A 27,003-nucleotide genomic window follows, 5' to 3' on the forward strand; every position below is an offset into this window, starting at 1 on the left:
TGGCTGGCAACTTTCGATTAAAATTGTCAAATTAAAGTTATCAATTAGTGGGCAAGGCGTATTTAAAAAGGTGGCCACATCAGCACAGCTGATGGAATTTGATATGTCAAATCATTTTTGAATTTGCCTTATAAAAATTTAAATTTCAAAATAAATATTTTATAAATTAATTTTTGTGGTAGCTGCTGTTTTTGTTCTTAAACTTAGGTTATAAAAGGTACGCGTCTGACAACCTCAATCGCTATTAGCTTCATTCAGGGAACTTAGGTTTATTGCGTCGCCTCCGAAATAGATTCAAAAAGCGCTGAAGAACAAAGATTAAATTTACGGCGGTACTATGCCAGATATTAGAATGAAGAAGATTAGAAGCCAACATGCATGACAATAATGGGGCCAGGCGGGCTGAAGAAGTTCCCGGCAATCTGCCATTTCAAGCCCCTTTGCAGTCAAAAATTGCTATGCGCCATTTAGCCATAATCCTGAACCAATTCAGGTAGTGTCACAATAGATGCACAACCGTCAACCAGCGCGATTTCAATGTCCTGACATTTCAATTGCTTGTTAGAAGCCTTATCAGTAGTGAGAGCGATAGCTCCACCAAATTACTTTATATAGGTGAATAGCACCTACTTTATCCTTCAAGGGTTTACCTCAAACCGACTGGCCAAACTGGCAGCATACTATAAGCTCTCTGAACGACCACACACTAAGATGAAAACGTCATCCTCGTAGCCAATAAACTTTAGGCCCCTCCTTTTCAAATGACCTAAAAATCCCGCTAATTATACCGCCCATCAACATCGCATGCAATCAATTCAGGAGGAATTCTCATATCCACCAGAGAGTCATGCATTTCAGACATATGATCCTTGGTTATAATAGAGGCAAACGTCTATGATGTTGGAATCAATCCCAGCCCAATTGGATTTGGGCTAGAAATACCTTGGCCTACCGAGGAAGGTTAAATAAATTCTTGGTAGCTATTGATAGTTAGTTTACCGCTACAACGACCTAAACTATTTAAAACTGTCATCTTGATGGTTTTATCTGGAGCTAATATGAACTTTGAACATTTTTAAATTTGGTTTTTTTGCTTGACACTAAAAAATTAGGAAACTTCTTTCTTGTTGCTCTGATTGGTCAAAGTTAATTTGCCGAAAGTTTTAAATTTCACTGCGAATTGAATTTTCTTCGCCCTGTTTACAAATTTTGATACATCAAGTTCCCAAAAAAGATGCTTTGTTGTAGCAATTCGCCGAAGCGGCCACCTTATAAATACGCCTTGATAGTGGGTCATTGTATTGAGTCTTTATAGTCGTTGGAAAAGAAGGCAGCAAAAATGTTGCAAATTAGTTTAGGATTATACCAACTTATTTACAATTCCCGCTATTCCTTATAGTAGATGCTCGTGTGGCAATTTAAAACAAATGTACACAGGTCGAGTCGTCTAAATGTCTTCCCATTTGAAAAGTGTTTTTAACATGGGGGTCTAATAAAACACACAGCTTCAGCGAAATCTTAATCTTAAGATCTATGGGTCTATCTGACAGTTACAGCCAAGTGGAATTTATTAGAAAATAAGCTTTTTGTAAGCTCATGAAAACACATATCCAATACAAAGCATAATTAAAATCAAGGCCAGATCGTTTAAGAATTTTATAAAGTATATATAGGAAATGACCATGGAAGAGTTTACTGGAATACCATCATATTCAAAAGTGACACAATTTTTTTTTTTCTACAAAAACATTTTTGCAACATGTGGACAGAATTGTATACAAGAAATATTATTAAAATCTTTTTGAAAAAGATATACCAAAGGTTGCCTTTTCTTTAATTTACTCTTAATAGCTAAATATCTGTTTGTAGAATAAGTAAAAAAAAATAAGAAAATACAATTGCAAAACTTTGCTCCAAAAATCGTATATACAATATTAACAATGAAAACAATTAATTGACATATGATAATGATGATACTGTTGATGACTTATATACTTAAGGGGATGGTGATGCCTTCGTCGCCGTCAGTAACCTACATTAATCATAATAACACTTTGTTCTTGTGCTATAGCAGCCAATTCCTTCAGCCATTCATCTAAGAGAACGGCACATAAGGCCAAGTCACGTGTACGTTCAGTACCGCCTCCAATTCCACCTAACGAATCCAAAGATGCCGGTCCAGAGCCTTGACCTCCTCCTACACCACTACCACTCAGCAATGAACCACCCAACATGTTTGAAGATGCACCAACCCTTTCGCTCAGTGAAGATAGAGTTGTGACCGATAAATTATGTTGCAGCGGTGTATTGTGATGGTATGGAGTTGCTGAACTATTGGATTGCAATGTACTGGTGCTGCTGATACTACTACCACGTTCAATTGAGCGTTCTCTTGAAGATGTGGAGGAATTTGTAGTTGTTACACCACTGCTAGATACTTTCACAGATGGCGTTGGTGGTAAAGTTGTTAAACTAGTCTCACGTGTAACGGCTGCATTATTGGTTTGAGTTGGATTTTGTGTTTGATTTCCGTTAGTTGATGTTGTGCCATTAGCTCCCGATAGACCACCTGTGAATTGTAATGTTCAACATACGTATTAAATTGACGAACTATGGGGTTTCTTAAGCCAATATTTACAACATTTAGTAGTAATAACTATGCAACAAAAATTATACTTAATATCAATAACAATTACTAGTAATATTAAACAGTGCAGAAGTTTTAATATAAAAAAGTGCAGTTAGTATAGATTTACCGTTACGCGACTAAATACATATACGTCAAGGGATGCATTTCACTACGGACTATATAGTTCCAAAAGCAGGATGGTAAACACAAGAAAAAACAAGTAAACAAGCTACAACGAACTTTAGGTAATCAACTGCATGGTTTTTGTTATTGCTGGATTATTTCAATAATTCAACCATGGGTTTCAGCTAATTTTTTAATCTAATAAAACGATCAAATTCAACATTTTTTGTGGGAATCAATACCATGGTCTTTGCCATTTAATAATTTTAATAAATAACTTCATTTCGATCTTGCCCGCGGCTTACGCTGAGTATTCTGTTCAGCTTTTTAGGCGTAATGCTGTCAAACTCATTAAAAAAAAAACGTCGGCGAAACATTGGCTGAAAATAGGCGGAAAAGTAGTACTCTAGTTATAGCGGGGAAAATGGCAAAAAATACCACAGTGGCAACACTTAAAACTATTGCCGGCATCATTTTTGTTCGTTTTATTGATTGAGTGGTTCGTTTTTCTTTATTTATTTGAGAAAAAGTTTATAAAATAAAGAAAACAATAAGTACAGATAAAGAAACGTGTTTCGTTATGGAAACAAAAACATTTGATTGCTGTCAAATTGCGCTCGCGAAACAATTGAAAATATCAGCGGCTATTCCGAAAGTAGAATAGGTTCAAATGGTCCATGTGTAAGGTGCAATTGGGCAACACTGTCGTGGTAACGCTTCTTCCACGAACGTCTTTCAAGAAAAATGGATCGATAATGCTACCAGCCTAAAAACCACAACAAACTTTCGTCTTTTCTGGATGCATTGTTATCTTTTATATGGTATGTTCCTGTTCTTCCTCAGATACGAGATATTTGCGGAATTACGTTTCCATTTAGCCAGAATAAGCCTCATCGCTGAATAAAATTTTTCGATAAAAGGCAAATTTCCAAGGAGCTGTTGTAACAGAATACGAATTTGTATAATACATTTCAACGATTTGTATACCTCACACAGCACTTATGCGACCCTACGCGTGCATGTAAAAAAAAAATAAGTAAAACGTGCTATGTTCGGCCGGGCCGAATCTTATATACCCTCAAACATGGATCGCATTTGTCGAGTTCTTTGCGCAGTATCTCTTTTTAGGCAAACAAAGAATAATGAATAAGAACGGAGGAGAAGGAGGAGGAGCTATATCAAGTTATAGTCCGATTCGGGGCTCAAGAAGCAAAATCGGAAGATTGGTTTATATAGGAGCTGTATCAGACTATAGATCGATTCAGACCATATTGCAAACGTATGCTGAAGGCCATGTGAGAAGCCGTTGTAGAAAATTTGTGCCAAATCGGATGCGAATTGCGCTCTCTAGAGGCTCAAGAAGTCAAGATCCCAGATCAATTTATATGGCAGCTTTATCAGGTTATGTACCTATTTGCGCCATACTCGTCACCGTTTTTGGAAGTCATATCAAAACACCTCATGCAAAATTTTAGCCAAATCGGATGAGAATTGCGCCCTCTAGCGGCTCACTAAGATAAGATCCAAGATCGGTTTATATGGCCCCTAACCAGGTTGTGGACCATACTTCGCACAAATGTTGGAAGTGATACCAAAACACCACGTGCAAAATTACAGCCAAATCGGATTAAAATTGCGCCTTCTAAAAGCTCAAGAAGTCAAGACCCAAGATTGGTTTATATGGCAGCTGTATCAAAACATGGAGCGATTTTGCCCATTTACAATTCCAAACCGACCTACACTAATAAGACGTATTTGTGCAAAATTTCAAGCGGATAGCATTACTCCTTCAAATGTTAGCGTGCTTTCGACGGTGGTGGAGGGTATAATTAAAATAGGTAGGTTTGTATTGTGTGACTTACACAACAAATGCACGCACGCATCTGACGGAATAAGCTAACCAACTATCAATTTTGAACGCGTTTCAGGGCGCAAAACATGTTACTGTTCAAAAATCGTTTTGCAGTCCATCAATTAGAGGAATTATTTTTTAGAAACATTTTAAACTGCATTATTCCCAATTTCCACTGAAATTGACTTTGGAAATGACATAAATAAGCTGATTTTTAGAAATTCGTGGACAACCAAAGACACATGGTATGTAAGAAAGCATGTAGGCGCATTAAGGTAGAGTTTCATACTATGCGCAGAATGACACTCGAGTTCAATCATTAGTGGGATTTGTTTGCAGAGTTGCATAGTATGTAACTCCACCTTAAGATTGCTTAAAGCCTAGTAAAGCCTTCGACTTTTCACACGATCAACTGTAAATTTCCATTGAAATTACGGTTGGAAATTACATAAATAAGCTGATTGTTAGAAATTCGTATAACAAAATGCTCTTGGTATGTAACTCAACCCAAAGGACGCATGTGGACTAGCCATAAATAAGCTAATTTTTAAAAATTCGTATAACAAAATGCTCTTGGCATCAAATTTGCTTCCCCTTTGATAAATGCCGCTTGGAGGTTTCAATCTAGATTTGCGATGAGACTTCAGAAATTTCGTGCTTTGCAACCAGTATCCCATACATTTTCAATGTAAGCAAATCTACTTATATGAGCAGATTTGCAGCAAATTTTCTTCGAAAGTGGTATTGTAATTCGAAGTCATAGAACTTATTACTTATCATATTTTTATAGTGTGTTTTGACAGTTGTTCGTGTGAAAAGTCGGTTTCCGGTTTCGATACCGTTACCGAAAATTTCGCTTGCATGTACGCAGCTCAAGTGAAATTTTCTTTGCGTTGCAGGGTGACATAAAAGGCATTGGAGAATTTTTGGAAATGTATATTTTGATCGTTTCATACAACTTGAGAGAAAGTTTTTGGCAAATAAGAACGTTGAATTTCAGTACATACAACTTTATGGCCTAAATATGATTAAAAATGGGACAATATTATAAATCGACGTTTGCCGACATCTTGTAGTCTACAAAAACCACTTTTTTCCAGTGGAGACATAAATGTCTTGGCTGCAAAGTGAAAGTGTCATTTGAGGTGCGTAATCCACTTGAAGCGTAATATGAACCTCTAGCGAAATTTTAGGTTGAAGCCAAGACATTGATGTCTCCACTGAAAAATAGTTGTCTAGACTACAATATGGCGACAAAGATCGATTCATTATTTGGTCAATTGGTTCTTTCGGGATCCAGTGATTAGTGCAACTCTGATTTTTTGTATGTTACTATTTCGCGCCATTTTTTCGTTGTATGTGTGTGTTATGGTTCTTAACTATAATACACACACAACCAAAACCCGTTGACAGATAGTGCACTTTGCGAGAAAAAATTAGGCCATGGCTGCCACTGAAAACTTCGCTAGAGGTGCGTACTGAGCTTTAACAGAAATCGTTATCTTTTGTTTGCTTTGGCAACTCTACCCAAAAAAAAAAACGAAAAATACAAGAGAAATCGATAAAAATAAGTACATAAATAATCGCATGAAATACTCTTATTCTAATTTATAAACATCAAGAATGTAAAAAATTTGCATCATTATTGAGGAAAAGTGTTATTAATACCTATTTATTCGTATTAAACTTTTCCGATTTTTTTTATAATACGAAAGACATGCTTATTAATTGTTTGTGCAACCGTATTCGAAATGTTTTAAGAAAAATCCACATTTCTCGTCGTTAAAGTAAACACCAAATAATTTTACGTCGCTAAGTTAACGATTTTGTATTTTAACCCATTAAACCTGACCCTCGATTTCCTTGACCGATTTTCATAAAATTTCCTATATTCATTATATAGGAAACTTTTGGACAAGCCAATTTTCCCAAAAACATGAACTTATCCCATAAAGTATATATATTCTTGATCGTCATAACATTTTATGTCGATCTAGCCATGTCCGTCCGTCCGTCTGTCTGTCGAAAGCACGCTAAATTTGGAAGGAGTAAAGCAAGCCGCTTGAAATTTTGCACAAATACTTCTTATAGGTAAAGGTCGGTTGGGATTATAAGTGGGTTATATAGCGGTTCATGTTTGGATATAGCTGCCATATAAACCGATCTTGAATCTTGACTTCTTGAGCCACTACAGGGCGCAATTTTTATCCGATTGGGCTGACATTTAGCATGACGTGTTTGTTTACAACTTTCAACAACTGTGCAAAGTATGGTTTAAATAGGTCCATAGCCTGATATAGCTGCCATATAAATCGATCTGGAATCTTGACTTCTTGAGCCTTTATACGGAGCAATTATTATCCGATTTTTGTGAAATTTTGTACAACTGCTTCTCCCATGACCTTCAACATACGTGTCAAATATGGTCTGAATCGGTCTATAGCCTAATACAGCTCTCCTATAAAACCCTATTTTACTTTATAAGCCCCTATAAAGGCTGCAATTCTTATTCGATTTGGCTGAAATTTTTACAATGACTTCTACTATGGTGAGGTAGCTTTAATAGCATAGCAATTCTTTTCTTTTATCCTTTCCTTGTCTTTGTTTGCTTAAAAAGAGACACCGGGAAAAAGAACTCGACAAATGCGATCCATGGTGTAGAGTATAAAAGATTCGGCCCGGCCGAACTTAGCACGCTTTTACTTTTTTTTTTACTATGTAGTTTTATTCCCCTACTTTAGGCCAAACTAAATTACACTATGACAACACTTTCCTAACTCGAGCTAGAATTTTTCTAAGGCAGCTCTATTATGACTTGATCTTTTATGTCATAACTATGTAACAGGGCCTTACAACTAGATGCAATTGTTTGCAACGACCAGTTGCAAGTAGAACATACATGCAATATATGTATGTATAGTAGTCTTCACCAAACTTTTGTAATATACATCATGTTTTTGTGTATTTACATGGATTAAAGAAGAGTGCACAATTTTGTATACTATTTGTAAAATAAAAAATTGCGTATGTCTCCATTTGGTACAAATTTGATCCGAATAGAGATTTCGATATATATCCAAAAGTGCATTTATGCATCTATGGGAATAACAGTAGATCGATCAATGAATTTAAATAAAAATAATTTACAAAAATTGGACTTACTCCACTTTACTAAATATAAGCATTAAATGATATATGTATGTATGTATGTAACGAAAGAAGATACAACTACTGAGAAAAGCAACATTCTACAATATACATACGTAAATATGCAATACTATAAAAGGGACAATAACGAACAATTGGAGCGAAAACAAAATGATACCAAGTAAAGTGAAATATTTACCGGTGAAGAATGCATAAATTTGTGATAAGCCAGATGTAGCTAAGGATATATTGTAAAGAAAAATAAAATGAAAAGAAAAATAAAAATATTAAACAATATATGAAAAATGGCATCAATTCAAAATTTATTCATAACACTGTTTCTTTTTTCATTGTTTGTGTTCTTTTGGATAATAAGAGCAATGAATTAGTATTATTGTTCATGTGATTGATATGTTGTACATTTATAATAATGTTGGCAATGGCAATGTAAATTAATCAAAAGCCTTATTCAAAAATAAACCCCTTTATTTACTAAACAAAACAAAACAAAAACAAAAAAGATCACCTTAGGTCCCAAAAACAAATTAAGTGTTTTTAAGTGAAAAAAAAGTGTCAATGGTTTCTATTGTATAACTCGTAGACTTTAACTTACCATTAGTTTTGCGGCTAAACATACTCGTAAAAGATTTACTAATACTTTTTCTTTTGTTGTCATTACGTTTAAATGGATCATACGACGAGGAGGGCGTTACTTGGACTGGCGAAGTGGCCGACAGATGGGCATAGGCTGATTGTGGTGTTTGTAGTGTTTTGGCCACATGTATGGGAGAATTTTCAGATGCTTTGCGGGCATTCATCAAGCGAAATTCACGATCTATAAGATTTGAACGAGCAACGTCAATAATTTCGAGTGAGTCTTCTACAACTGGTAATTCGGCATCGATTTGTTGCTTGAGTATGCGTAGGACTTGGTGAAATGATGGTGTATCGGATGTAATGACAATGTCTGGACGTAAAAGTATCGAGTGTATCAGTGGCAATGGGTAACAAGCCAATCGCGTTATAAGGCCAGTCAAGTGAAGATTGACGTAAAGCGTGTTGCTGGTAAAGGTTTGCAGTTTAGCCCAAATGGCATTTAAAAAGGGACCTGGAAAAAGTAAAAACTTTTTTAAAATCATTTGAAAAAGTATGCGCTTAAGCTTCAATCGATATATACACGTTATAATGACACATTTGATGTATCATGTAAATGCTCATAAGTCCCAAGTTTTCAATCTAAGTTTCCTGTACGCAGATGTTAGCAAGTCCGAATGCCATGTAAAATGAGCGGCAAAATAAAGTGTGCAAAAGATTTTGTTTACTTGCCCGTAAACAAGTGTTAAAGTTTTTTTTACATTTGCTTTCTAGATTTAAGAATATAAATCTAAATACTCTTTTGAAAAACATAAAATGTTTAAGAAAATCATAAATTTAAATGCTTACATAATTACATTTTTTAAAGAAATGCTTCTGTATACTTTATTTTGAAGCTCAATGTATATATTCACAGAAAAATAAGATATCAATATAAAAATACCTATATTATTAACTAGGTTTCATACCTAACATAGCAAAATAATGCTAAGATCTCATTTATTGGAAGAAATGCCGTTACTTGGAATAAAAATTCTAAATATTTGCTCTGATCACAGCGTTGCCATATTCTTCTGCAAAATGGTTTAAGGCAGTATTTTGACAAAACTAGGAGAAAAGGGTCAAATAACCGGTTGGTATATAAACTTTTACCACAAACCTTTCCAAAAAAAATTTGCAAATTAATTACGAAGAAGTGTTGATGAATTTAAAAACCCGGTAAAAACGGCTGATAGGTGCTTCTAGAGTTTTTTGAATGTGAAACTTTAAGTTTCACCACTGTTAATCACAGTTGGTTTACACATATGTTATTATTGATACCATTAGTCGTATAGGACAGCACTTTAATACATATGTGTATGTAGCTGACCTCTGCCTACAAAGAATGTTTGTGAGATATTGACTTGCTACACAGAAAGAAATTCCTTGAACATTTTTTCAATTAAAAATTTAATTGAAAATAAAAATGTTTTCAATTAAAAAATTAATTGAATCGATCATTTTATAATTGAGTCCTGGTATTTTTCCAATTACGATAGTGATTGAAATTTTTGGTCATTTTCAATTAAAACATTAAATATTTCAATCATTTTTTTAATTGAATCTGAAATTTTTTTGCAATACGATTGTGATTGAAATTTTATACATAGAAGCTAAAACACCCCCATGAACATTCTTTCGACTGCCTTTATAAATTTCCAGATACAATTCTAATCTTATTTAAGATCGAAATATCTATATTAATGGCATCACGGCTTCTTTAGCATCAATTTGTTTTTGTTTGTCGGTTTGTTTGTTTGTGTGTTCCTTATACTCAAAAACGGCTGAACCGATTTTCTTGAAATTTTCACAGATGGTGCATAATGATCCCGTGGTGAAAATAGGGTACAACATTTTTTGATATCTGAAGGACTTTCCCCTCTACCTTAATTTTCAGAAACACGAGATCTCGGAGATGGATGGTGCGATTTAAGCCAAATTTTGTGTGTTCTCTTATAGTAACCTTAAAACAAAAATTTGGTATCCAAATTTCGGATGGGGTACCTAGGGAGGCCGCCCCACCACAAAACCTTTCAAATATATATATAGACCAATCACGACAATATGGAACTTAAATGAAAGGTATTTTAGGTTAGAAAACGTATCTGATATCTAATCGTTGAACCAAGTGTTTAGGGGACCACCCCAACCACCAAAACACCCCTAAATCGGACATATTTACCGACCATGGCAATATGGGACTCAAATGAAAGGTATTTGCGAGTAGAAAATAAATATAATATCCAAATGTGGGACCAAGGTTCTTGGGGCCCACCCTTTCCACAAAACTCCCTCTAAGCAAGACTTATTTATTGACCATGGCAATATCGGGCTTAAATAAAAGATTTTTGAGTGTAGAACACGAATCTGATATTCTAATGTGGGACCTAGAGTTTGGAGGGCTACCCCTCCGCCAAAAAAAAATCCCCCATAGAGGACAAATTTACGATCATAGCAATATGGGTCTCAAAAATAAAAGGTCTTTGGGAGTAAGGCACGAATCTGATATCAATATTCTGGAAAAGGTGTCTATGGGGCCACCCCACCCCCATACAAATATTACGAATTTGCTGATCATTGCAATATGGTTGCCAAATAAGCAGTGTTTTAAAGTAGAACACGAATCTGATATATATTTTCAGGGCCAAATCACTGAGTGGCCGCCGCATCCCCCAAAGCGGTCATGGTTGCCGACTATGGAAATATGGGGCTCAAACGAAAGGTATTTGGGAGTAGACCACGAATCTGATATCTACATTCGAGACCAACTGTCAAGGGGACGTCCCACCCCCATAATAACTCGCAAATAGAACGTATTTCCTCACCATGACAATTTGGGTCTTAAAGAGAGTGGAGCTCCATATTGATTGTTTTTGCAATAAGGGGTTTCAATGAAAGGTACTGGAGATTAGAAAACGAATTTGATATCCAATTTCGAACTCAATGGCAAAATGGGCTTTAAATATATGATGTTTGAGAGTAAAGCACGATGCTCATATATTTTCTGCGCTAAGGGTTTGGGGGGCCATCCCAAAGCACCCCTAAATCGGGCATATTTACCGACCATGTCAATTTGATAGGGTATTGGGGAGAAGAGCACGAAATTGATACCCACTTTGGGGACCAATTTTCTGGGGGTCTTCCCCTTCCCCAAAAAACACCCCACAAACAGCAATTATTTACTGACTATCGTAATATGGGACTCAAATAAAAGTATTTGGGAGTAGAATACGAATCTGATATCCAAATGCTGGACCATGTATTTGGGGCACCGCCCCTTCCCCAATACATCCCCAACGAAAACAAATTCATCGACCATGGCAATATGTGGCTTAAATTAAAGATTTGAGATTAGAAATCGAATTTGACAACCAGTTTTGGGGGACGCCTCATCCCATAAACCAAGGGCAATATGGGGTTTAAATAAATGGGATTTGAGAGGATAGCACGATGCTGATATTTTTTTCAGGGCCAAGTGTCACCCCCGAAAACGGCCCTAAATCGGACGTCATGCGAATATCGGGCTGAAATAAAGTAATTTAACAATGGAGTACATCTAACATCCAAACTTAAATGACACTTTACCCTCCAAGCTAATTCACAGGCCAATAACGATCATATGGTATTCAGATAAAGTCATTTATATTGTTGTACTGTTAGTCAAGCATGGTATTGCACTAAAAGCTCTCTAATTGTCAAAAATAAATACTCCAAGGAAAATGTTGTTCCATATAAAGTAAAAGAAGGCGCAGCGGAGCGGGTCCGGTCCAGCCAGTATTCTCTATAAACGTGTTTCTGTTGGGTTTAGTTACTGTAATAAAAATATATTAATTATACTGTTAGTCTATGTCGGTAGCTAGACATAAACCCGCCTCGCTACTCTTTCTTTTTTTTAATTTGGGAAACAATGTTTTCCGTTGCATCTTAAGGAGTAATCATGGACCCAAACATAAACCATGTTGGATCGAAATTAAAAGTGCGTCACATAAAGCGCGCTTTTCGCAAAAATTTTTATATAACATTTGCATATGTTCAATATTTTTAATTGATGCAATTAAAAAAATAGTCGTATATTTCGGAAATGTCAATCATTTTTTAATTAGATCAATTAAAAAATTAATTGTAATTTTCAAAAAATTATTTTGTAATTTTTTTAGTTTAATATGCAATTTTTTTAGTTGAAAATTTTTTCAAAAACTATGATTGATATTATCATTTTCGTGATTAAAGCAGTTTCAATAAAAAAAAATTAATTGAATCAATTAATTTCGTGATTGAAAGCGATTTTTATTTTTTTCTGTGTACATACGTTAGGACTTTTTTTCCTACGAATTATTTTTTTTTAATGTTACATAAAAATTATATTTCCCTTGTCAACTTACCCAATGAGACTGTCCCTTGAGCAAACAAATCTTCCGAAAAATCCAAATCGGTTAAATTTAAATCATTTCGATTTTTCGAAACACGCCAAAAATCTCGTTTTGTTGCCACTCCACCAATGACTAATTTACCGCTTGCATTGCTTGTATCCAAATCCATATCACCTCCCATTGTGAAGGGTTGGCCGGTGGTATGTTGGGCCCCACTTGAGTAATGTATATCTTCGCTGGGTGCTTCTTCATCGGCTGGTCTCCATTTAAACGACTCATAACCACTCGACTCTCCGATCGATTGTAAACTATCCAACTGTTTTTTATCATCATAGACCATTAAGGGCGCATTAGAGTTTGATGATTGATCTGCACTATTGTTATCGAATTCATTAAGGAATTGCTTTACCATTTCCAATGTCTGATTAGTTGCTTTGGTCGATTTACGGGGCCATTTCTGATATCTATAGTCATGAGACCACACCGAACAGGCATTTGAACACTGCACTATGCGAAAATGTGCCTCAAACAAATATGCATGATAATTGGCGTATAGACTATCGCCTGTATGTAAACCATAATAATTCCAATTAGCTCCAATCGTTTTGCTTAGAGTAGATGTCGGCGAGGGCATTGTGGGATGTGTATGATGGGCAGTGTCTCCCAAGTGTTTGTGTTTGGTTAGTTCTCTTACTCTTTTCATGACATCAGGTGTTAGTTCCAAAAAGAAATCGGCTGCATTGGTGTAGGGATCCACTCGATTGATTTTGTGACGATATGATATGGGCACATGCTTTCCTGGCAACAGGAACTTCAATAATAATTCCAACATTAAATCTTCACAATGCAATCCTAGTATGGTATCGAACAAGGCCATTGTAACCATGCATAGATTTGAATCTGAAGATTTGAGACGTTCAACTAATGTATCCAATATGCGTTCCCCATCAAATTTTTCCACATCTAAGAGAAATTTCACGAACAATTTCATAAGGGCAGGTTCGGTTACTGAACGCAAAATTAAATCCAAGTAGGACATAGCGGATATTTGAGATTCGACGTTGGTCTGGAAATGTTTGCCTTTTAGTGTCTGTGGAAAATGTTGTTAAAAATTAAAATTGTTTCGATTTTTTTTCGCTACCAAATGGTGTGGTCATTTTTGTAGAATGGTTAAATCTTAGGGTAAGAGTACAGAGGACGTATTGATCGATTAAAGACAAACTTTTTAGAGCAGATGATTTGTAAAAAAATGCAATTCAAACAATAACAGAAAATATGATTAATAATGACCGCTTATAGGAATTGTGTTATTAAAATAAAAACTTAATTGAACATAAAACAAGGGTTTATCCATAGTACAATAATTCTTCAGGTTCGCATAGTTAAAAGTTTGAACACAATTTTCTCGTATTTTATTTACAGCCACAAAACAGAACAAATTGGGTGGTTGTGTTGTTTACCCCAAAAAGGGTGATTTGAGTACAAAGTATAAATAAAAAGAAAATATTTTGAGATCTATAAAGTAATAAAAATCTACTTTTGGATTATACAAAATGGGACTTTTTATAGCAGTAATTTAGAAGCTACTAAAATTTTAAAAGGTTTCGGGCTAGAAAGACTTTGAATGGTCCCGGTATGGGATGGCTATGAGCACAAAACGAGTTTGATCTTTGAGCTCAGATTTGTGTGTTGTTCATCGTAATCATGAGAAGATAAGCTGAGAGCTGTTCACAGGTTGCGGATGGTTAGGTTAGGTTAGGTTTATGTGGCAGTCTGCCATCAGACTCACTTAGACGTTTACGTCCATTGTGATACCAAAGGAACAGAAGGAGGAAGATGCCTTCTAGTTCCTACCGTTGAACTATTCAGATCGCTTTAAAAAGCCCAATAACTTGCGAATGTTCACATCCGCTAAATCAGGCAGGTTCTCAAAGAAATGTGAACCTAAAGTGGAACTCCTTCTAACTGTTAGTGCGGGACAAACACTGAGAAGGTGTTCTATAGTCTCTTCTTCCTCGATGTCCCCACAGCTTCTGCAAAAGTCGTTGCTGGCAACTTCATCGTCACTACATCGTCACAAACTGGAGGAGACCCAGGAAATTAACTAACACATTAACTATCCCACTCCAATTATTCCTAGGTATGCAGCCCTGTTCTTCTCCCTTGTCGACAACTGCCATCACCAAACTGTCCCTAGCGACATTATCAAAGGTTCTTTGACCAATCATACTGTGGTTCGACCAATCATACTAGAGGGCATACCTTTTAGGCAAGGTATGCCCTCTAGGTGACCGCAGCCTTTTGGCTGACTGCGGTGCAGTTTCCGAATCTAGACGTGTAGTCTTTGGGGTAGCCTGTGCAGCGAATTCCCGGTCCCAATTTCAGGAATCTCTCTCCCTATCAGTGAGAATCTTAGGATCATTCGCACCAAGCCTCTCAATAAACCTGAGAGCTATGCGTCTTCTATTATTCCAACCTCTTAAAGAGCGTGTTGGTTTGCCGGGGAAGGCCGATGGCCTTAGCAAATTAAAGGCATGCAAAGAAGGAATAGGTTCGGCCTTGTCCTTTACACTCGAACCAGGTGTCTTCGTCAAAAGCCCCTGCTGATCAGTCGGCTAGTGGAGCCTGGAGCAGCCGACCCACCAGTCTATGTTTCAGTAGCAGATAACATGCTTCGGCCTGATACCACCACCGCAGTTGTTGGGTATTTGAAGTCCATTCTAAGCCTACACCCGGACTCTAGATCTGCCACTCCACTTTAAACAGACGCAGATCATCAACCGCCTAATGGATACCTCTATCGTAGCTATCCTTGAGTGACTTAAATTTTTCTTCCAAAAATAATGGCCTATTACGAGGAAAATTCTTGCGGAATCAAATAACAATACGTCCGCTCCACTCAACGGTTCAAACAGGTTGCGGATAGTTGAATGCTTTATATATGGAGCAAACAATCAGTAATATCGAGTGAAGAGTCTGAGTGAGAGGCCGGTTGGCACCGGCACTTGCTTATGCTAAGTACCTAAATATGATACTCGGGAGGCCACCATAGCGCAGAGGTTAGCATGTCCGCCTTTAACGCTAAAAGTCTGGGTTCGAGTCATGTCTAAAACATTAGAAAAATTTCCAGCGGATATTTTCAATATCCTTGGTGCCAAGGAAACTAATTGGTTGACGAATCATTACAGTTCAGGAAATTAAGTGTTTGACGAATCCTATATATCCTGTATATAGCTAATATCATTACAGTTCAGTATCTCCGATAAAGGCATGTCGTTTCTAGACACGGTACATTCAACCGACATATGTTGTACTGAAATGTGTTCATTACAAAAAGAACATCTTGAAGGAAGAATACGTTCATAATAATGCAACGTATTAAATATCGCCTTATTAACACGAAGTAGGGCAAGCTTAACACAATCTGTCCTAATCAGTCGAGGATGATAAGAAGGTCTGGTACTCAATCGCTCCTGCTACACAGTGTGTACCGATTGGGATCTCAAGTACTGGCGCCCTCTTGGCCCATTTTTCACATCAAAAACTTCAAGAAGCGGGGAATAATTCTCTCATATTAAAGAACACAATTCGAGTACATTTTTTATGATTCAGGTTGCCGTTAACCGGCACCACTTCGTCGATAACCAGATACCTCACAAATATCGCCAGCATTAGTGAAAGGATAACCAACGCTGACATTTTTTGTTAAGACTTTAAATTTGAAACTACTAGGACCAAACAACTGTAAAAAATCAGCTGTTAGAACATCATTACCTGAATAATTTTACCATGGATTAACCCTAAACAAAAATATTTTTTTTTTTCATTTTCTTACAAACAAATCATGTCTCGTTTGTGCTAAAAGCATAAAAAACATACAGACATACAAATTTAGCTTAAGAAATTATCTATGCATATAACCAACACCACATAAAAAATCGAAGACAATTTTATTGCAAAACATACATGGATTGACCAAGAACTTGGCAGAATAAACGCACACACAAAAAAGAAGGATAATGGAAATGCACCACTTTAACATGTTTGCGTTTTTTTCTATTGGTGTCCCATTCTATAATACATACCTGCAGTAATGCTGGACCCAAAACGGGCACAATGAATCCCTGATACATGAAATCAAGCAACTGGGTTTTTATCATTTCATGAGCCACTTGAACAACGGCATTGCAAAATTCCAAAGCATTCATGAATAAAGTCAATTCGGGTATTTCTGTAACATCATCGGGAGTAATGCGATGCCAATCTATCGAATTGATTTCTATGGAGTTCGGTAGTCGAGAATATAGGCCTCCTAGTCCTGTTACCAATAATGGACACATAGAGGAATATTGTGCTATATATGTGCCGATGTTTGAATTTTTCTGTGACAAAGCCATGCATAGTAAAAGCGCATCTCTGGCTTGATGGCCTAAGCTGCCTTCGCGATGTACATAGGGTATAAGAAGGGAAAATATGATGAAGCTGAAAATATATGACATAAAGGTTTATATGAAATACAAATTTTATGCTTAGCATAGTGTGTTGATCAAAGTATGTAAGATCTTTACTTTAATGCTGCTGATAGCAAAAACATTCATAAATGTGATCAAAGTGTCCCGCCGAGTTGAATGACGAAAGCATAATTTCATAAACTCAAAAAATAAAATAGTTTAGATCATAGATGGGCAGCATACACATACGCACATAAATTCCTATGCTCGCGGGCATAGGAAAAACGAACAGTATAAACAACTTTGTGGGGCTTCGTTCAACCGACTCTATATCAAAGCTATTCCATTTAGTTGGTGTTTGATAATGCTCACACAAGCACAATTTGGAGTTTTCAGCAGTGTTAGTGTGCCCATCTCTGGTTTAGATTAAAAAGGATACACTTTTTCATTGGGCTAAGAATTTAAAGCGAATAACACTAATTGTTATAAGAGAAGCTTCCTGCCGAGCCTAAAAATGCGTATCAATATTAAACACATAAATTCACAAAAGAATTAAATAATGGAGAATACACATACATGCTGAAAAAAATTTAAGATTTGTACAATTAAAACTTTTCTATCAACTGGCGTCGCTATACGTCACGCCGTTCGGCCTCTGCATAAAAAACGAGCCCCTTATGATTTGGCTTAAACTTGAATCGGACAGCACTCATTGATATTTAAGAAGTTTGCCCCTGTTCCTGGGTAGATTCGCATTTTTTACACAAAATAAATGTGTTTAGCTAAGCTGTGTACAGAGCTTATAGAAAGTAAGACGATACTCTTGCCAAAATTTCAACGAACTAAAGACAAAATTTCGATAAAATTTTCTCTAAAGACAAGATTTCGATAAAAAAAAATTTACTAGGAACAGATTACTTTATGATCTACAGCCGGACAATATCCCAATGTATGGATTTTCTTTAAAGACAAAATTTCAACGAATTTTCTTTAAAGACGAAATTTTAACGAATTTTCTCTAAAGACAAAATTTTAACTAAATTTTTCTAAAGACAAAATTTCAACGAAATTTTTCTAATGACAAAATTTGAACGAAATTTTTCTAAAGACAAAATTTCAACGAAATTTTTCTAAAGACAAAATTTCAACGAAATTTTCAAAAAACAAACCAAATTTTTCTAAAAATAAAATTTCAAAAAGTTTTTTCTAATGAAGAAATTTTAACAAAATTGTTCTAAAAACAAAATTTCAACGAAATTTTTCTAAAGACAAAATTACAACGAAATTTTTCTAAAGACAAAATTTCAACGAACTAAAGACAAAATTTCGATAAAATGTTCTCTAAAGACAAAATTTCGATAAAAAATTTTACTAAAAATAGATTACTTTATGATCTACAGCCGGACAATATCCCAATGTCCCAATGTATGGATTTCCTTTAAAGACAAAATTTCAACGAATTTTCTCTAAAGACAAAATTTCAACGAATTTTCTCTAAAGACAAAATTTCAACGAATTTTCTCTAAAGACGAAATTTAAACGAATTTTTTCTAAAGACAAAATTTTAACTAAATTTTTCTAAAGACAAAATTTCAACGAAATTTTTCTAATGACGAAATTTCAACGAAATTTTTCTAAAGACAAAATTTCAACGAAATTTTCAAAAAACAAACCAAATTTTTCTAAAAATTAAATTTCAACAAATTTTTTCTAATGAAGAAATTTTAACAAAATTGTTCTAAAGACAAAAATACAACGAAATTTTTCTAAAGACAAAATTTCGACAAAATTTTTATGACGACAAAATTTCTACAAAATTTTTCTAAAGACAAAATTTCTACAAAATTTTTCTAAAGACAAAATTTCAACGAAATTTTTTAAAGACAAAATTTGAACGAAAATTTTCTTAAGACAAAATTTAAAAAATAAAAATAAAATAAAATTTTTTCCAAATACAAAATTTCAATGAAATTTTCTCTAAGAAAAAATTTTAAATGAATTTTCTTCTGTAAAAACAACATTTTAAGGTCATATTTCTATAAAATTTTCGATAAAAACAAAGTTGTAAGTAGACGAGTTTCGAACCTGGGCACACGGAGCAGTAGCTACAGCCGTTGCCATTGTCTAGCGTTCGAAGCCGTCAGTCCAACTTCCAAAAGATGTACACAAATGACATGTGTATGCCATGGCAGCTAAGTAGTCGTATAGAGAAAAAGTCTATCAGATTTGTGGTAGTGTCGTGCTTACATCGTAGACACGTTTTTGCGGTATAAGTGCGAACTACCAATGTATGGCCCTTGAAGCCTCCACACCTAATATGCCCGATGAGTTATTCTAACCAAATGTCAAACGCGTCCCATAGTGGTTGTTGTGTGTTGTGATCTATGGCTTCCCTTTTCCATTGCAAAAATCTTCAATCATTGAGCTTCTCTCGAAAGAGACGAGTACCAAAGTATCAAATACCCAACGCAAACGGATCGGGTTAAAATGATCATTTTGGTCTCAAATTAAAGAGCGTCTCGTAAAAATAAGATTTGGTGACAAAAATTTCCCAAAATCTTACCGGAAGTGGGAGAATTAGTACGCTTAGTCCCGCAATTGGTACTTTTTGATAAATTTTTTTTTGATCCAAAGCTTTGAATTCTGGGACTTAGGTACGCTATGGCAACCCAACTTGAAAGGGTAAATGAGTTTTCGTACTTTTAGGTTTCAAAGGTATGAAATCAAAATCAAAAGGTATCAAAAAGGTATGAAATAGGTGAATTCGAAATTTGGCTTAAATGGTTGTTATTGTGAAATAAAGGGGGTAGTCTATCTACTATGAAAAATAGTACTGGAAACGGGAGAAACGTACGATTAGTACCGTATTTGGTACCATTTCGTGCTTTCGGATTGACTAGAGCACCGAAATGTAACATGTAGTTTCAACTAGGAAATATAAGTTGGCTGACTAAGTGATTTTTTTTTCACAAATCGTACATTTTGGTACTAAAAAGGACTTAATAGCGCGAAACAGCTTTTTTAATTTTACAGTGAACGGAGAGGGATAAAATTAAATAATTTGGTAAATATGATCGTAGTCTTGACAAAAATACGATAAGTTGTAACAAATACGAAATGCTGAAATCGTACCAGGAGTAGAAGAAAACGTACTTAAGTGCTGTAATTGGTACTATTTGGTACTTTCTTTGTAAACTGAGTTACAGCTCTGAAATTTGGAATACAGGGACATCTTGGCAGTATGTACCAGGCGACTAGATTTTTTTTTAAATACGCAAATTTTGGTATTGAAACAAAATGGTACTTTCTTTACAGACTAAGCTACAGCTCTGAAATTTGGGGGATTTGGGGAAAATTTGCTCGACACCGACTCCGCAGCCCTGCTTTTGACGAGACCATTTTTATCCAAAGCATGGCCCTATATGAACGACTATTCAACAACTTCCATTCGTACGCTATATGTCAGGGAAAATCAAACTTGGATATTTCTTACCTAACTTCAACTAAAATTTTCAAAGGCCTATGTCGCCGAACGCCCTGTTTCAAATCTCGACGTGAACATCAGAAAAATATTCAGCGGTCGTGAAGGCTCTGAGCGAACACTTGCAGTAGTAACCTAGCTTTTGTTGCCCAGGTGCACTGCCATCGATTAATTTAGAAACCAAAACAAGAAGCCTCGCCTTGTCACGAGTGTTTAATAGTGTTTCGTATACATCAAGTTTATCGTTTGTCTATTTACTTCGAAAGTGCACGGCATCCATATTATGGAGACGTGCCATACTTGGAGAAGGCGTTAGTCTGTTTCTTACACTCCAAGAACGTACGTGTGCATACAGTCCTGATTGCTTTTGACGTAATGGCCAGCTTAATGTCCGTAAATATATTTTTTCTAAGAATCCGGTATTTTGTTACGCATTTGGAATTGATAGGTTAATAATATTTTCGTGTGAAATTTTGCATTGTAAATTTGTCCGTGTTTAGTTGAATCGATATTTCACTAGTTTGATGACTTCTAATTAATAATTCAAATTAAAGATTTGTGTTTTTAATCTATTCTGTTTAAAAAATTGTATGCCCCTGCTAACTTAGCGAATTCCTGCATGTGCACTTTGATGGTAGCTGATCACGACCTTCTATATTAACAGCATATTTTAGCGAAAATCTTTTAACAGTACTACAAATCTTAAAAATCTTTGATCAAACATTTTTTTTTAATCGAAACATACTTGTTTTTGCTTTGTGTCTCCTGGGCCGATGAGAAGAAAAATAAATCCAACAAATGCACATTTTGCATTAAGACCACACATAGTTGATTGAGTAAAATAACCAAACGTTTTTCCAAATCTGGGGGAAATATTTCGCCTTGACTTGAGGCCAGAATTTTAAGCAGCGGCCTTAGAAACGGTTCGTGGCACAGCAGCTGATGTCTGGAATGACTCACCAAGAGTTCATAAAGCTTCAATTGTTCCAATCGGACTGCATTTGCATAACGACCCGTGGTGCATCCCCATTCGTAAAGCTTATCTAGCAGATTCTCACTCAGTAAATATTCCAAACATGGTGCTGCTGGTGTATTTGAGACATCAGGTAAGCTAATTTTATTACAATGGTGCAATTCGACTAAAAGCAAAGTCACCATAAAATCCAAATGAGAGACCACAGCGAGCACATCATCATGTGTGGGGGGTCTGTTAGGTCCATCGGATTTTTGTATAATATCGTAAGCTTGTTGCCAATGTTTGCAAAAGCTATCGTAACAAGCTCTAGGATCACAGTCTGTTGCTGTATCTATGGGTCTTTGCCGAAGTGCCGAATTTTGTCCAGAGGCAAAGGAACTGCTCGAACCGGAACCATTGCTTGGGTTTCGTGTTAGGCTCTGCCGCAAAGGACTTGTACGTAGCCAACTCATAGCGTGCGTTACTGTTGTTTTTATTTTTGTGCTTTGTTTTTCGTTCGATCTCTTCTTCTACTGCCGCCAATTATAGTGGCACCAACATTTGTTTCTGCAACAGCGGCAAGCAACACCAAATACAATTTGTGTTAAATCCACAAATAGATAAAGCAATGCGTGCTAATACGAATGTTGCGTTGTATTAAACATGAACAAGTGTAGAGTGCGCGGGTGCATGTGTGTTCGGACATCGGTCATACATACATAGAAATGTGTGTGAAGGTGTTTATTTTGCTTTATCATCACAGTATATGAGCCGACAACGTTTTCATTGAGGGTGAAAAATAGGCCGCAGAGGACGTTATGTGCTGCTAATAACTATTTTATTGTTTTGTTGTATTTTATTTATATTATTTTATTATTTTTGTTCTCTTTTCGTTGTTCTTCTATAAAGATGATTACTCAGTTTGCTAGCATTCCCTTAGCGGCTCCAATATCTACGATGACGTGATGCCAATTTTAAATCTTATCTGAAAATATAAAAGATAAGAAGGAAGCGATTTTTATTTTTATTGTCTATTATTAAGGAAAAGCCGAACAGAAGCATTTTTGTATAATAAATATGATGATTAATAGGGTGGTAAACTTTTGGATAAATGTTTTTTTTTTCTACAGTTTCAAGTTTCAAAGGGATACTCGAGTTTCTATGGGATGTGCTCAAGTGTAATTTGAAAGGCCGTAGAAAATACTTTTGAAAAAAAAAAAATTATGTTGTAACAATATCGTATATCGATGCTCAATATAAAAAGGTCCTAACTTAATATTTTTAAAAATGCCTTTTTTACTTTAAGCTGGAAGACAAATTCCAAATGCCCTTGCCTCCACACAGGCTGTCCAATCTGTTTAGTGTTCATCGCTGTCACGAGAAGTTTAGCTGCGAGCTACAGGGCACGTTCACAGTTTAGGGACAGTGGAATGCTCCATACGGAGTAGCTCTGTGCGAGGCCAAATATTGCAGGTATAAAACGATTTCAAAAAAAGCCCAAGTTTTTTTTCTCCTGTAAAGCAACAAATAGGTCCTTTTCATATAAAGACACCGATCAAGGCGTATTTATAAGGTAGCCGCATTAACCCAGCTTGATGTGTCAATTAATTTTTGAATTCGCCTTACAAAAATATAAAGCTAAAAATAAAAAAATTTTAAATTGATTTTTGTGTGTTTCCACTGTTATGGTTCTGAAACTTAGGCACAACCTCAATCGCTGTAAGCTTCACTCAGGGAACTTAGGTCCATTGTGTCGCCCCCAAAAGATTCAAAAACCGCAAAAGAACATCGATGAAATTTACGTCAGTATTGTACTGATATTAGAATGAAGAAGGAGCCGACATGCATGATAAAACGGCGACCCCGCAATTTCGGGGCAGTACCACAATATGTGCTAAACCGTCTATACTCCTCCTCATCCCAACAAATCAAACGTAAGTCCGTCATTTGTCCAGCGCGACGTCAAAGTCCTAACATTGCAATGAGAGCGATAGCTTCAAACCATCTAGGAGAGAACCCCAGTGAACACACTAAGTTACCTCATATTGGTGAATAGCACAAACATTATATTTCGGGGGATACATCAAGCCCATAGCCCAATGACAACGTCATTCTCGTAGACAAGAAACTTTAACTAGTCACAATCTTGAGCCTATTTGAGCCTTTTGGTAGTAGTACACGTATTATTCTGCAGCATTCAACATCATCTTCACTTGGTAGCTATCTACCCTATAATAACCTAGTGAAAACAAATTAAAACTGCCATCTTGGTGGTTTTGTGGGTTAAGCTAATGGGAATTTTGTACATTTTCAAATTTGTTGCTTCTTACTTGACACTTAAAAGTAAATAAAACTCTTGCTCTCATTGGTCGAAGCAAATTTGCCCAAAATTTGAAATGTCACGGCGAATGGAATTTAATTCGCCTCGCTTAGAAATTTTGACATATCAAGTTCCCAAAAAAGATGCTTTGTTGTAGCAATTTTGAAAAACACCAAATCTCGCGGATGAGAGATGCGATTTCAGTGAAATTTTGTTTGCGAACTTATAGTAACCTAAAAAAAAACTCAATGGGGTACCTCCGGGAAAAGCCCTTCCCAAAAACCTCCCAAACTAATATACATATACACCAATAAGCGCAATATGGGCCTTTAATGTAAAATGTTTTGGAGAAGAAAACGAATCTGATATATACTTTTGTTTGGTTTCCCAAACTTCCCAGACAAACCATAGCATTCATGAGGCTCAAATGAAAGGTATTTGGAAGTAGAGCACTTGATATCCACATTGGTGGCGAAACTTCTTGGGACATCTCATCTTCCAAAACACTTATTTATCAATAAACAGTCTATAAAAACCAAATACTAACAAAAGTAATCGACAAAAGAAATAAAAAAAAATTTTGACAAAATTTCTATGGATATAAAATTTTTAATGAAATATTTTTTTGTCGAAGGCATACCATAACCTTCGTCCTACGATTTGGAACCGCTTTCCTTTGCCAAGCACAAATCTTGCCCTTTGGCAACAGCCCTAGACCAATACGAATTAAGACGACTGCTTCTACCGTAGTTGAGTCAGAACTACTCCTCCGAGGAAGGTTAGCTTCATTAAGTGCTGTATAACTTCGCCATGTTAGGGCATCGTCTCAAAAGTGCAGTGATAGCGTATAAAGCCGTCGAGGGGACAAGGCTGTCGAAGGCATACCAAAACCTTCGTCCTACGATTTGGAACCACTTTCCTTTGCCAAGCACAAATCTTGCCCTTTGGCAACAGTCCTAGTCCAATACGAATTAAGACGACTGCTTCTACCGTAGTTGAATCAGAACTACTCCTCCGAGGAAGGTTAGCTTCATCAAGTGCTGTATAACTTCGCCATGTTAGGGCATCGTCTCAAAAGTGCAGTGATAGCGTATAAAGCCGTCGAGGGGACAAGGCTTCGGTAGCGAGATTAAATGCGAATTTGCCCATGAACATTCCGGTGCTTTGGACAGACCATTTAGCTATGTGAATCTAGCCACCACTCATTGTCTTCTTCCCAAGTTGGAACTGGCATCTAATTGATTAAGCTCCGAAAATAATTTCTATGGAATATGGAGGGCATCGTAGCGCAGAGGTTAGCAGGTCCGCCTATGACGCTGAACGCCTGGGTTCGAATCCTGGCGAGACCATCAGAAAAAATTTTCAAAGATGGTTTCCCCTCCTAATGCTGGCAACATTTGTGAGGTACTATGCCATGTTTAACTTCTCTCCAAAGAGGTGTCGCACTGCGGCACGCCGTTCGGACTCGGCTATAAAAAGGAGACCCTTTTCATTGAACTTAAAAAAATGATATGTGAGAAGCTTGCCCTTGTTTCTTAGTGGAATGTTCATGGGCAAAATTTGCATATAGTACACAATCTCACATGTAGAGGGAGTTTAGTTTTTTTTTCGGCTAGTTATGTTTGAGCTTATCGACACACACATATGTTACATACATATAACGCGTAGAAGAGGCCTACCAAGAGGCGCACCTAGAGAACAGAAGTAGAAGTGTAAAAGAGGCGCAAATGGAACTATATGTTTGAAGCACTATATGCAAAATGTAAGCCAAATCCGTGCGCCACAAAACTTGCCCAATAAAAAAAGAAAAAGACTCGATTGAGCTATTTACAAAATATGTACTTGTTACAAAGTGAAAGGCATGGGTTAATATATCTCATTTTCTCATTATTAATTAAACAAAACCAGATGTAGTCCATCAACATTTTCACGCCACCCAATACAACCGAATTCAGTGTATCGAAGAAAAAATCTATAAAACTCGACATTCGTTCGCCGTATGTTCATCTAAGATGTTGAAATAACACATAACAAACACTCTGTTGTAACAATGAGATGCTGTGAACGTGCAAATGTTCTTCACATCGCATAATGCTGAGGAAAAACCAAACAATAGCGCACCTGTGAAATCCGTATGCATGTGAAACATCAACACGACTACATTGCTATAAAGGAAAACTCTATAGGTGCACCGTGCACTATACCCTAAGATGGGAAATTTCAACAACAAAAACTCACAAAATAGCCATACCATAGTTGCTACATAATGTTGATGGATGATACAATAAATAACCGAAAATTTACATTTTGGCCTTGTGTAATTTATAAGTGACAGCGTAAATTAAAACACACCACCATTCCTCGCAATACATTCACTTGAACATTTGACTTATTTAATATCGCCGTATCCAAAAAATGACTAAAACAATGAATAATACACTTACAATTCTCAAAATTGCGTGGATTCAATTAAAATATTTTTTGTTGCTATTGTATTATTTGTGTGTGTATGCGAATTTTACTTTTTCTTTTATTTTATCTCTTCTACTATATATTTATTAACATTTTATGAACACAATAACAATCTCACACACATTCAAACCGTATTTTACGTTGTTGTTGTAGCCAACTTCCGCAGGACGGAAAGTCTTATTTTCCTTGATTTTTTTCTATTTGATCATTAACTTTATATCACATCTCCTTCCAACCACATCACGTAACACTTTTTTATGTATCAGACAACATTTAAATAGTTTATACTATATTTGCATTGCTAAAAAATTAAAAAATTGCAGACAGAAACACAACATCGAAAAGAGAAAATGTCGATAATTTCTCGATGTATGAAAAATAAATATATCGATATACTAATATGTCGATAAATAAATATTCGATTTATAAATATATCGAAATATAAATTTATCGAAATAAATATCTCCAAATATTAGTAGGCCTTTTATACGTCACATCAAGATCGTACTTATCGTGTGTAAGTGTTAACTAGAGCTTTTGCCAAAAACGGTACATCCGTTTTGTCTGTTC

General features: G+C 35.9%; 1 protein-coding gene across 5 annotated transcripts; it reads right to left on the minus strand.

Annotated features, from left to right (window-relative positions):
- Window positions 1–1,506: 1,506 nt before the first annotated feature.
- LOC106096059 (FHIP family protein GG24907) lies at window positions 1,507–26,783 on the minus strand. Of its 5 annotated transcripts, none has more exons than XM_013263593.2 (7): window positions 26,556–26,783; window positions 21,432–22,626; window positions 16,840–17,236; window positions 12,767–13,844; window positions 8,365–8,859; window positions 7,951–7,989; window positions 1,507–2,569 (listed from the first exon to the last, which is right to left on the minus strand). In XM_013263593.2, the coding sequence occupies exons 2-7, from the start codon at window positions 22,112–22,114 to the stop codon at window positions 2,025–2,027; spliced, it is 3,237 nt and encodes a 1,078-aa protein (XP_013119047.2). In that variant the 5' UTR covers window positions 22,115–22,626; window positions 26,556–26,783; the 3' UTR covers window positions 1,507–2,024. The 5 variants fall into 5 exon arrangements, with proteins under 5 accessions (XP_013119047.2, XP_013119050.2, XP_013119046.2 ...); XM_013263596.2 differs by having other exon boundaries at window positions 12,767–13,820; window positions 26,406–26,783; XM_013263592.2 differs by having other exon boundaries at window positions 26,406–26,783.
- Between the last annotated feature and the right edge of the window lie 220 nt (window positions 26,784–27,003).

Source organism: Stomoxys calcitrans, chromosome 4, assembly GCF_963082655.1.
Source record: "Stomoxys calcitrans chromosome 4, idStoCalc2.1, whole genome shotgun sequence".
Classification (NCBI taxonomy): Eukaryota; Metazoa; Arthropoda; class Insecta; order Diptera; family Muscidae; genus Stomoxys; species Stomoxys calcitrans.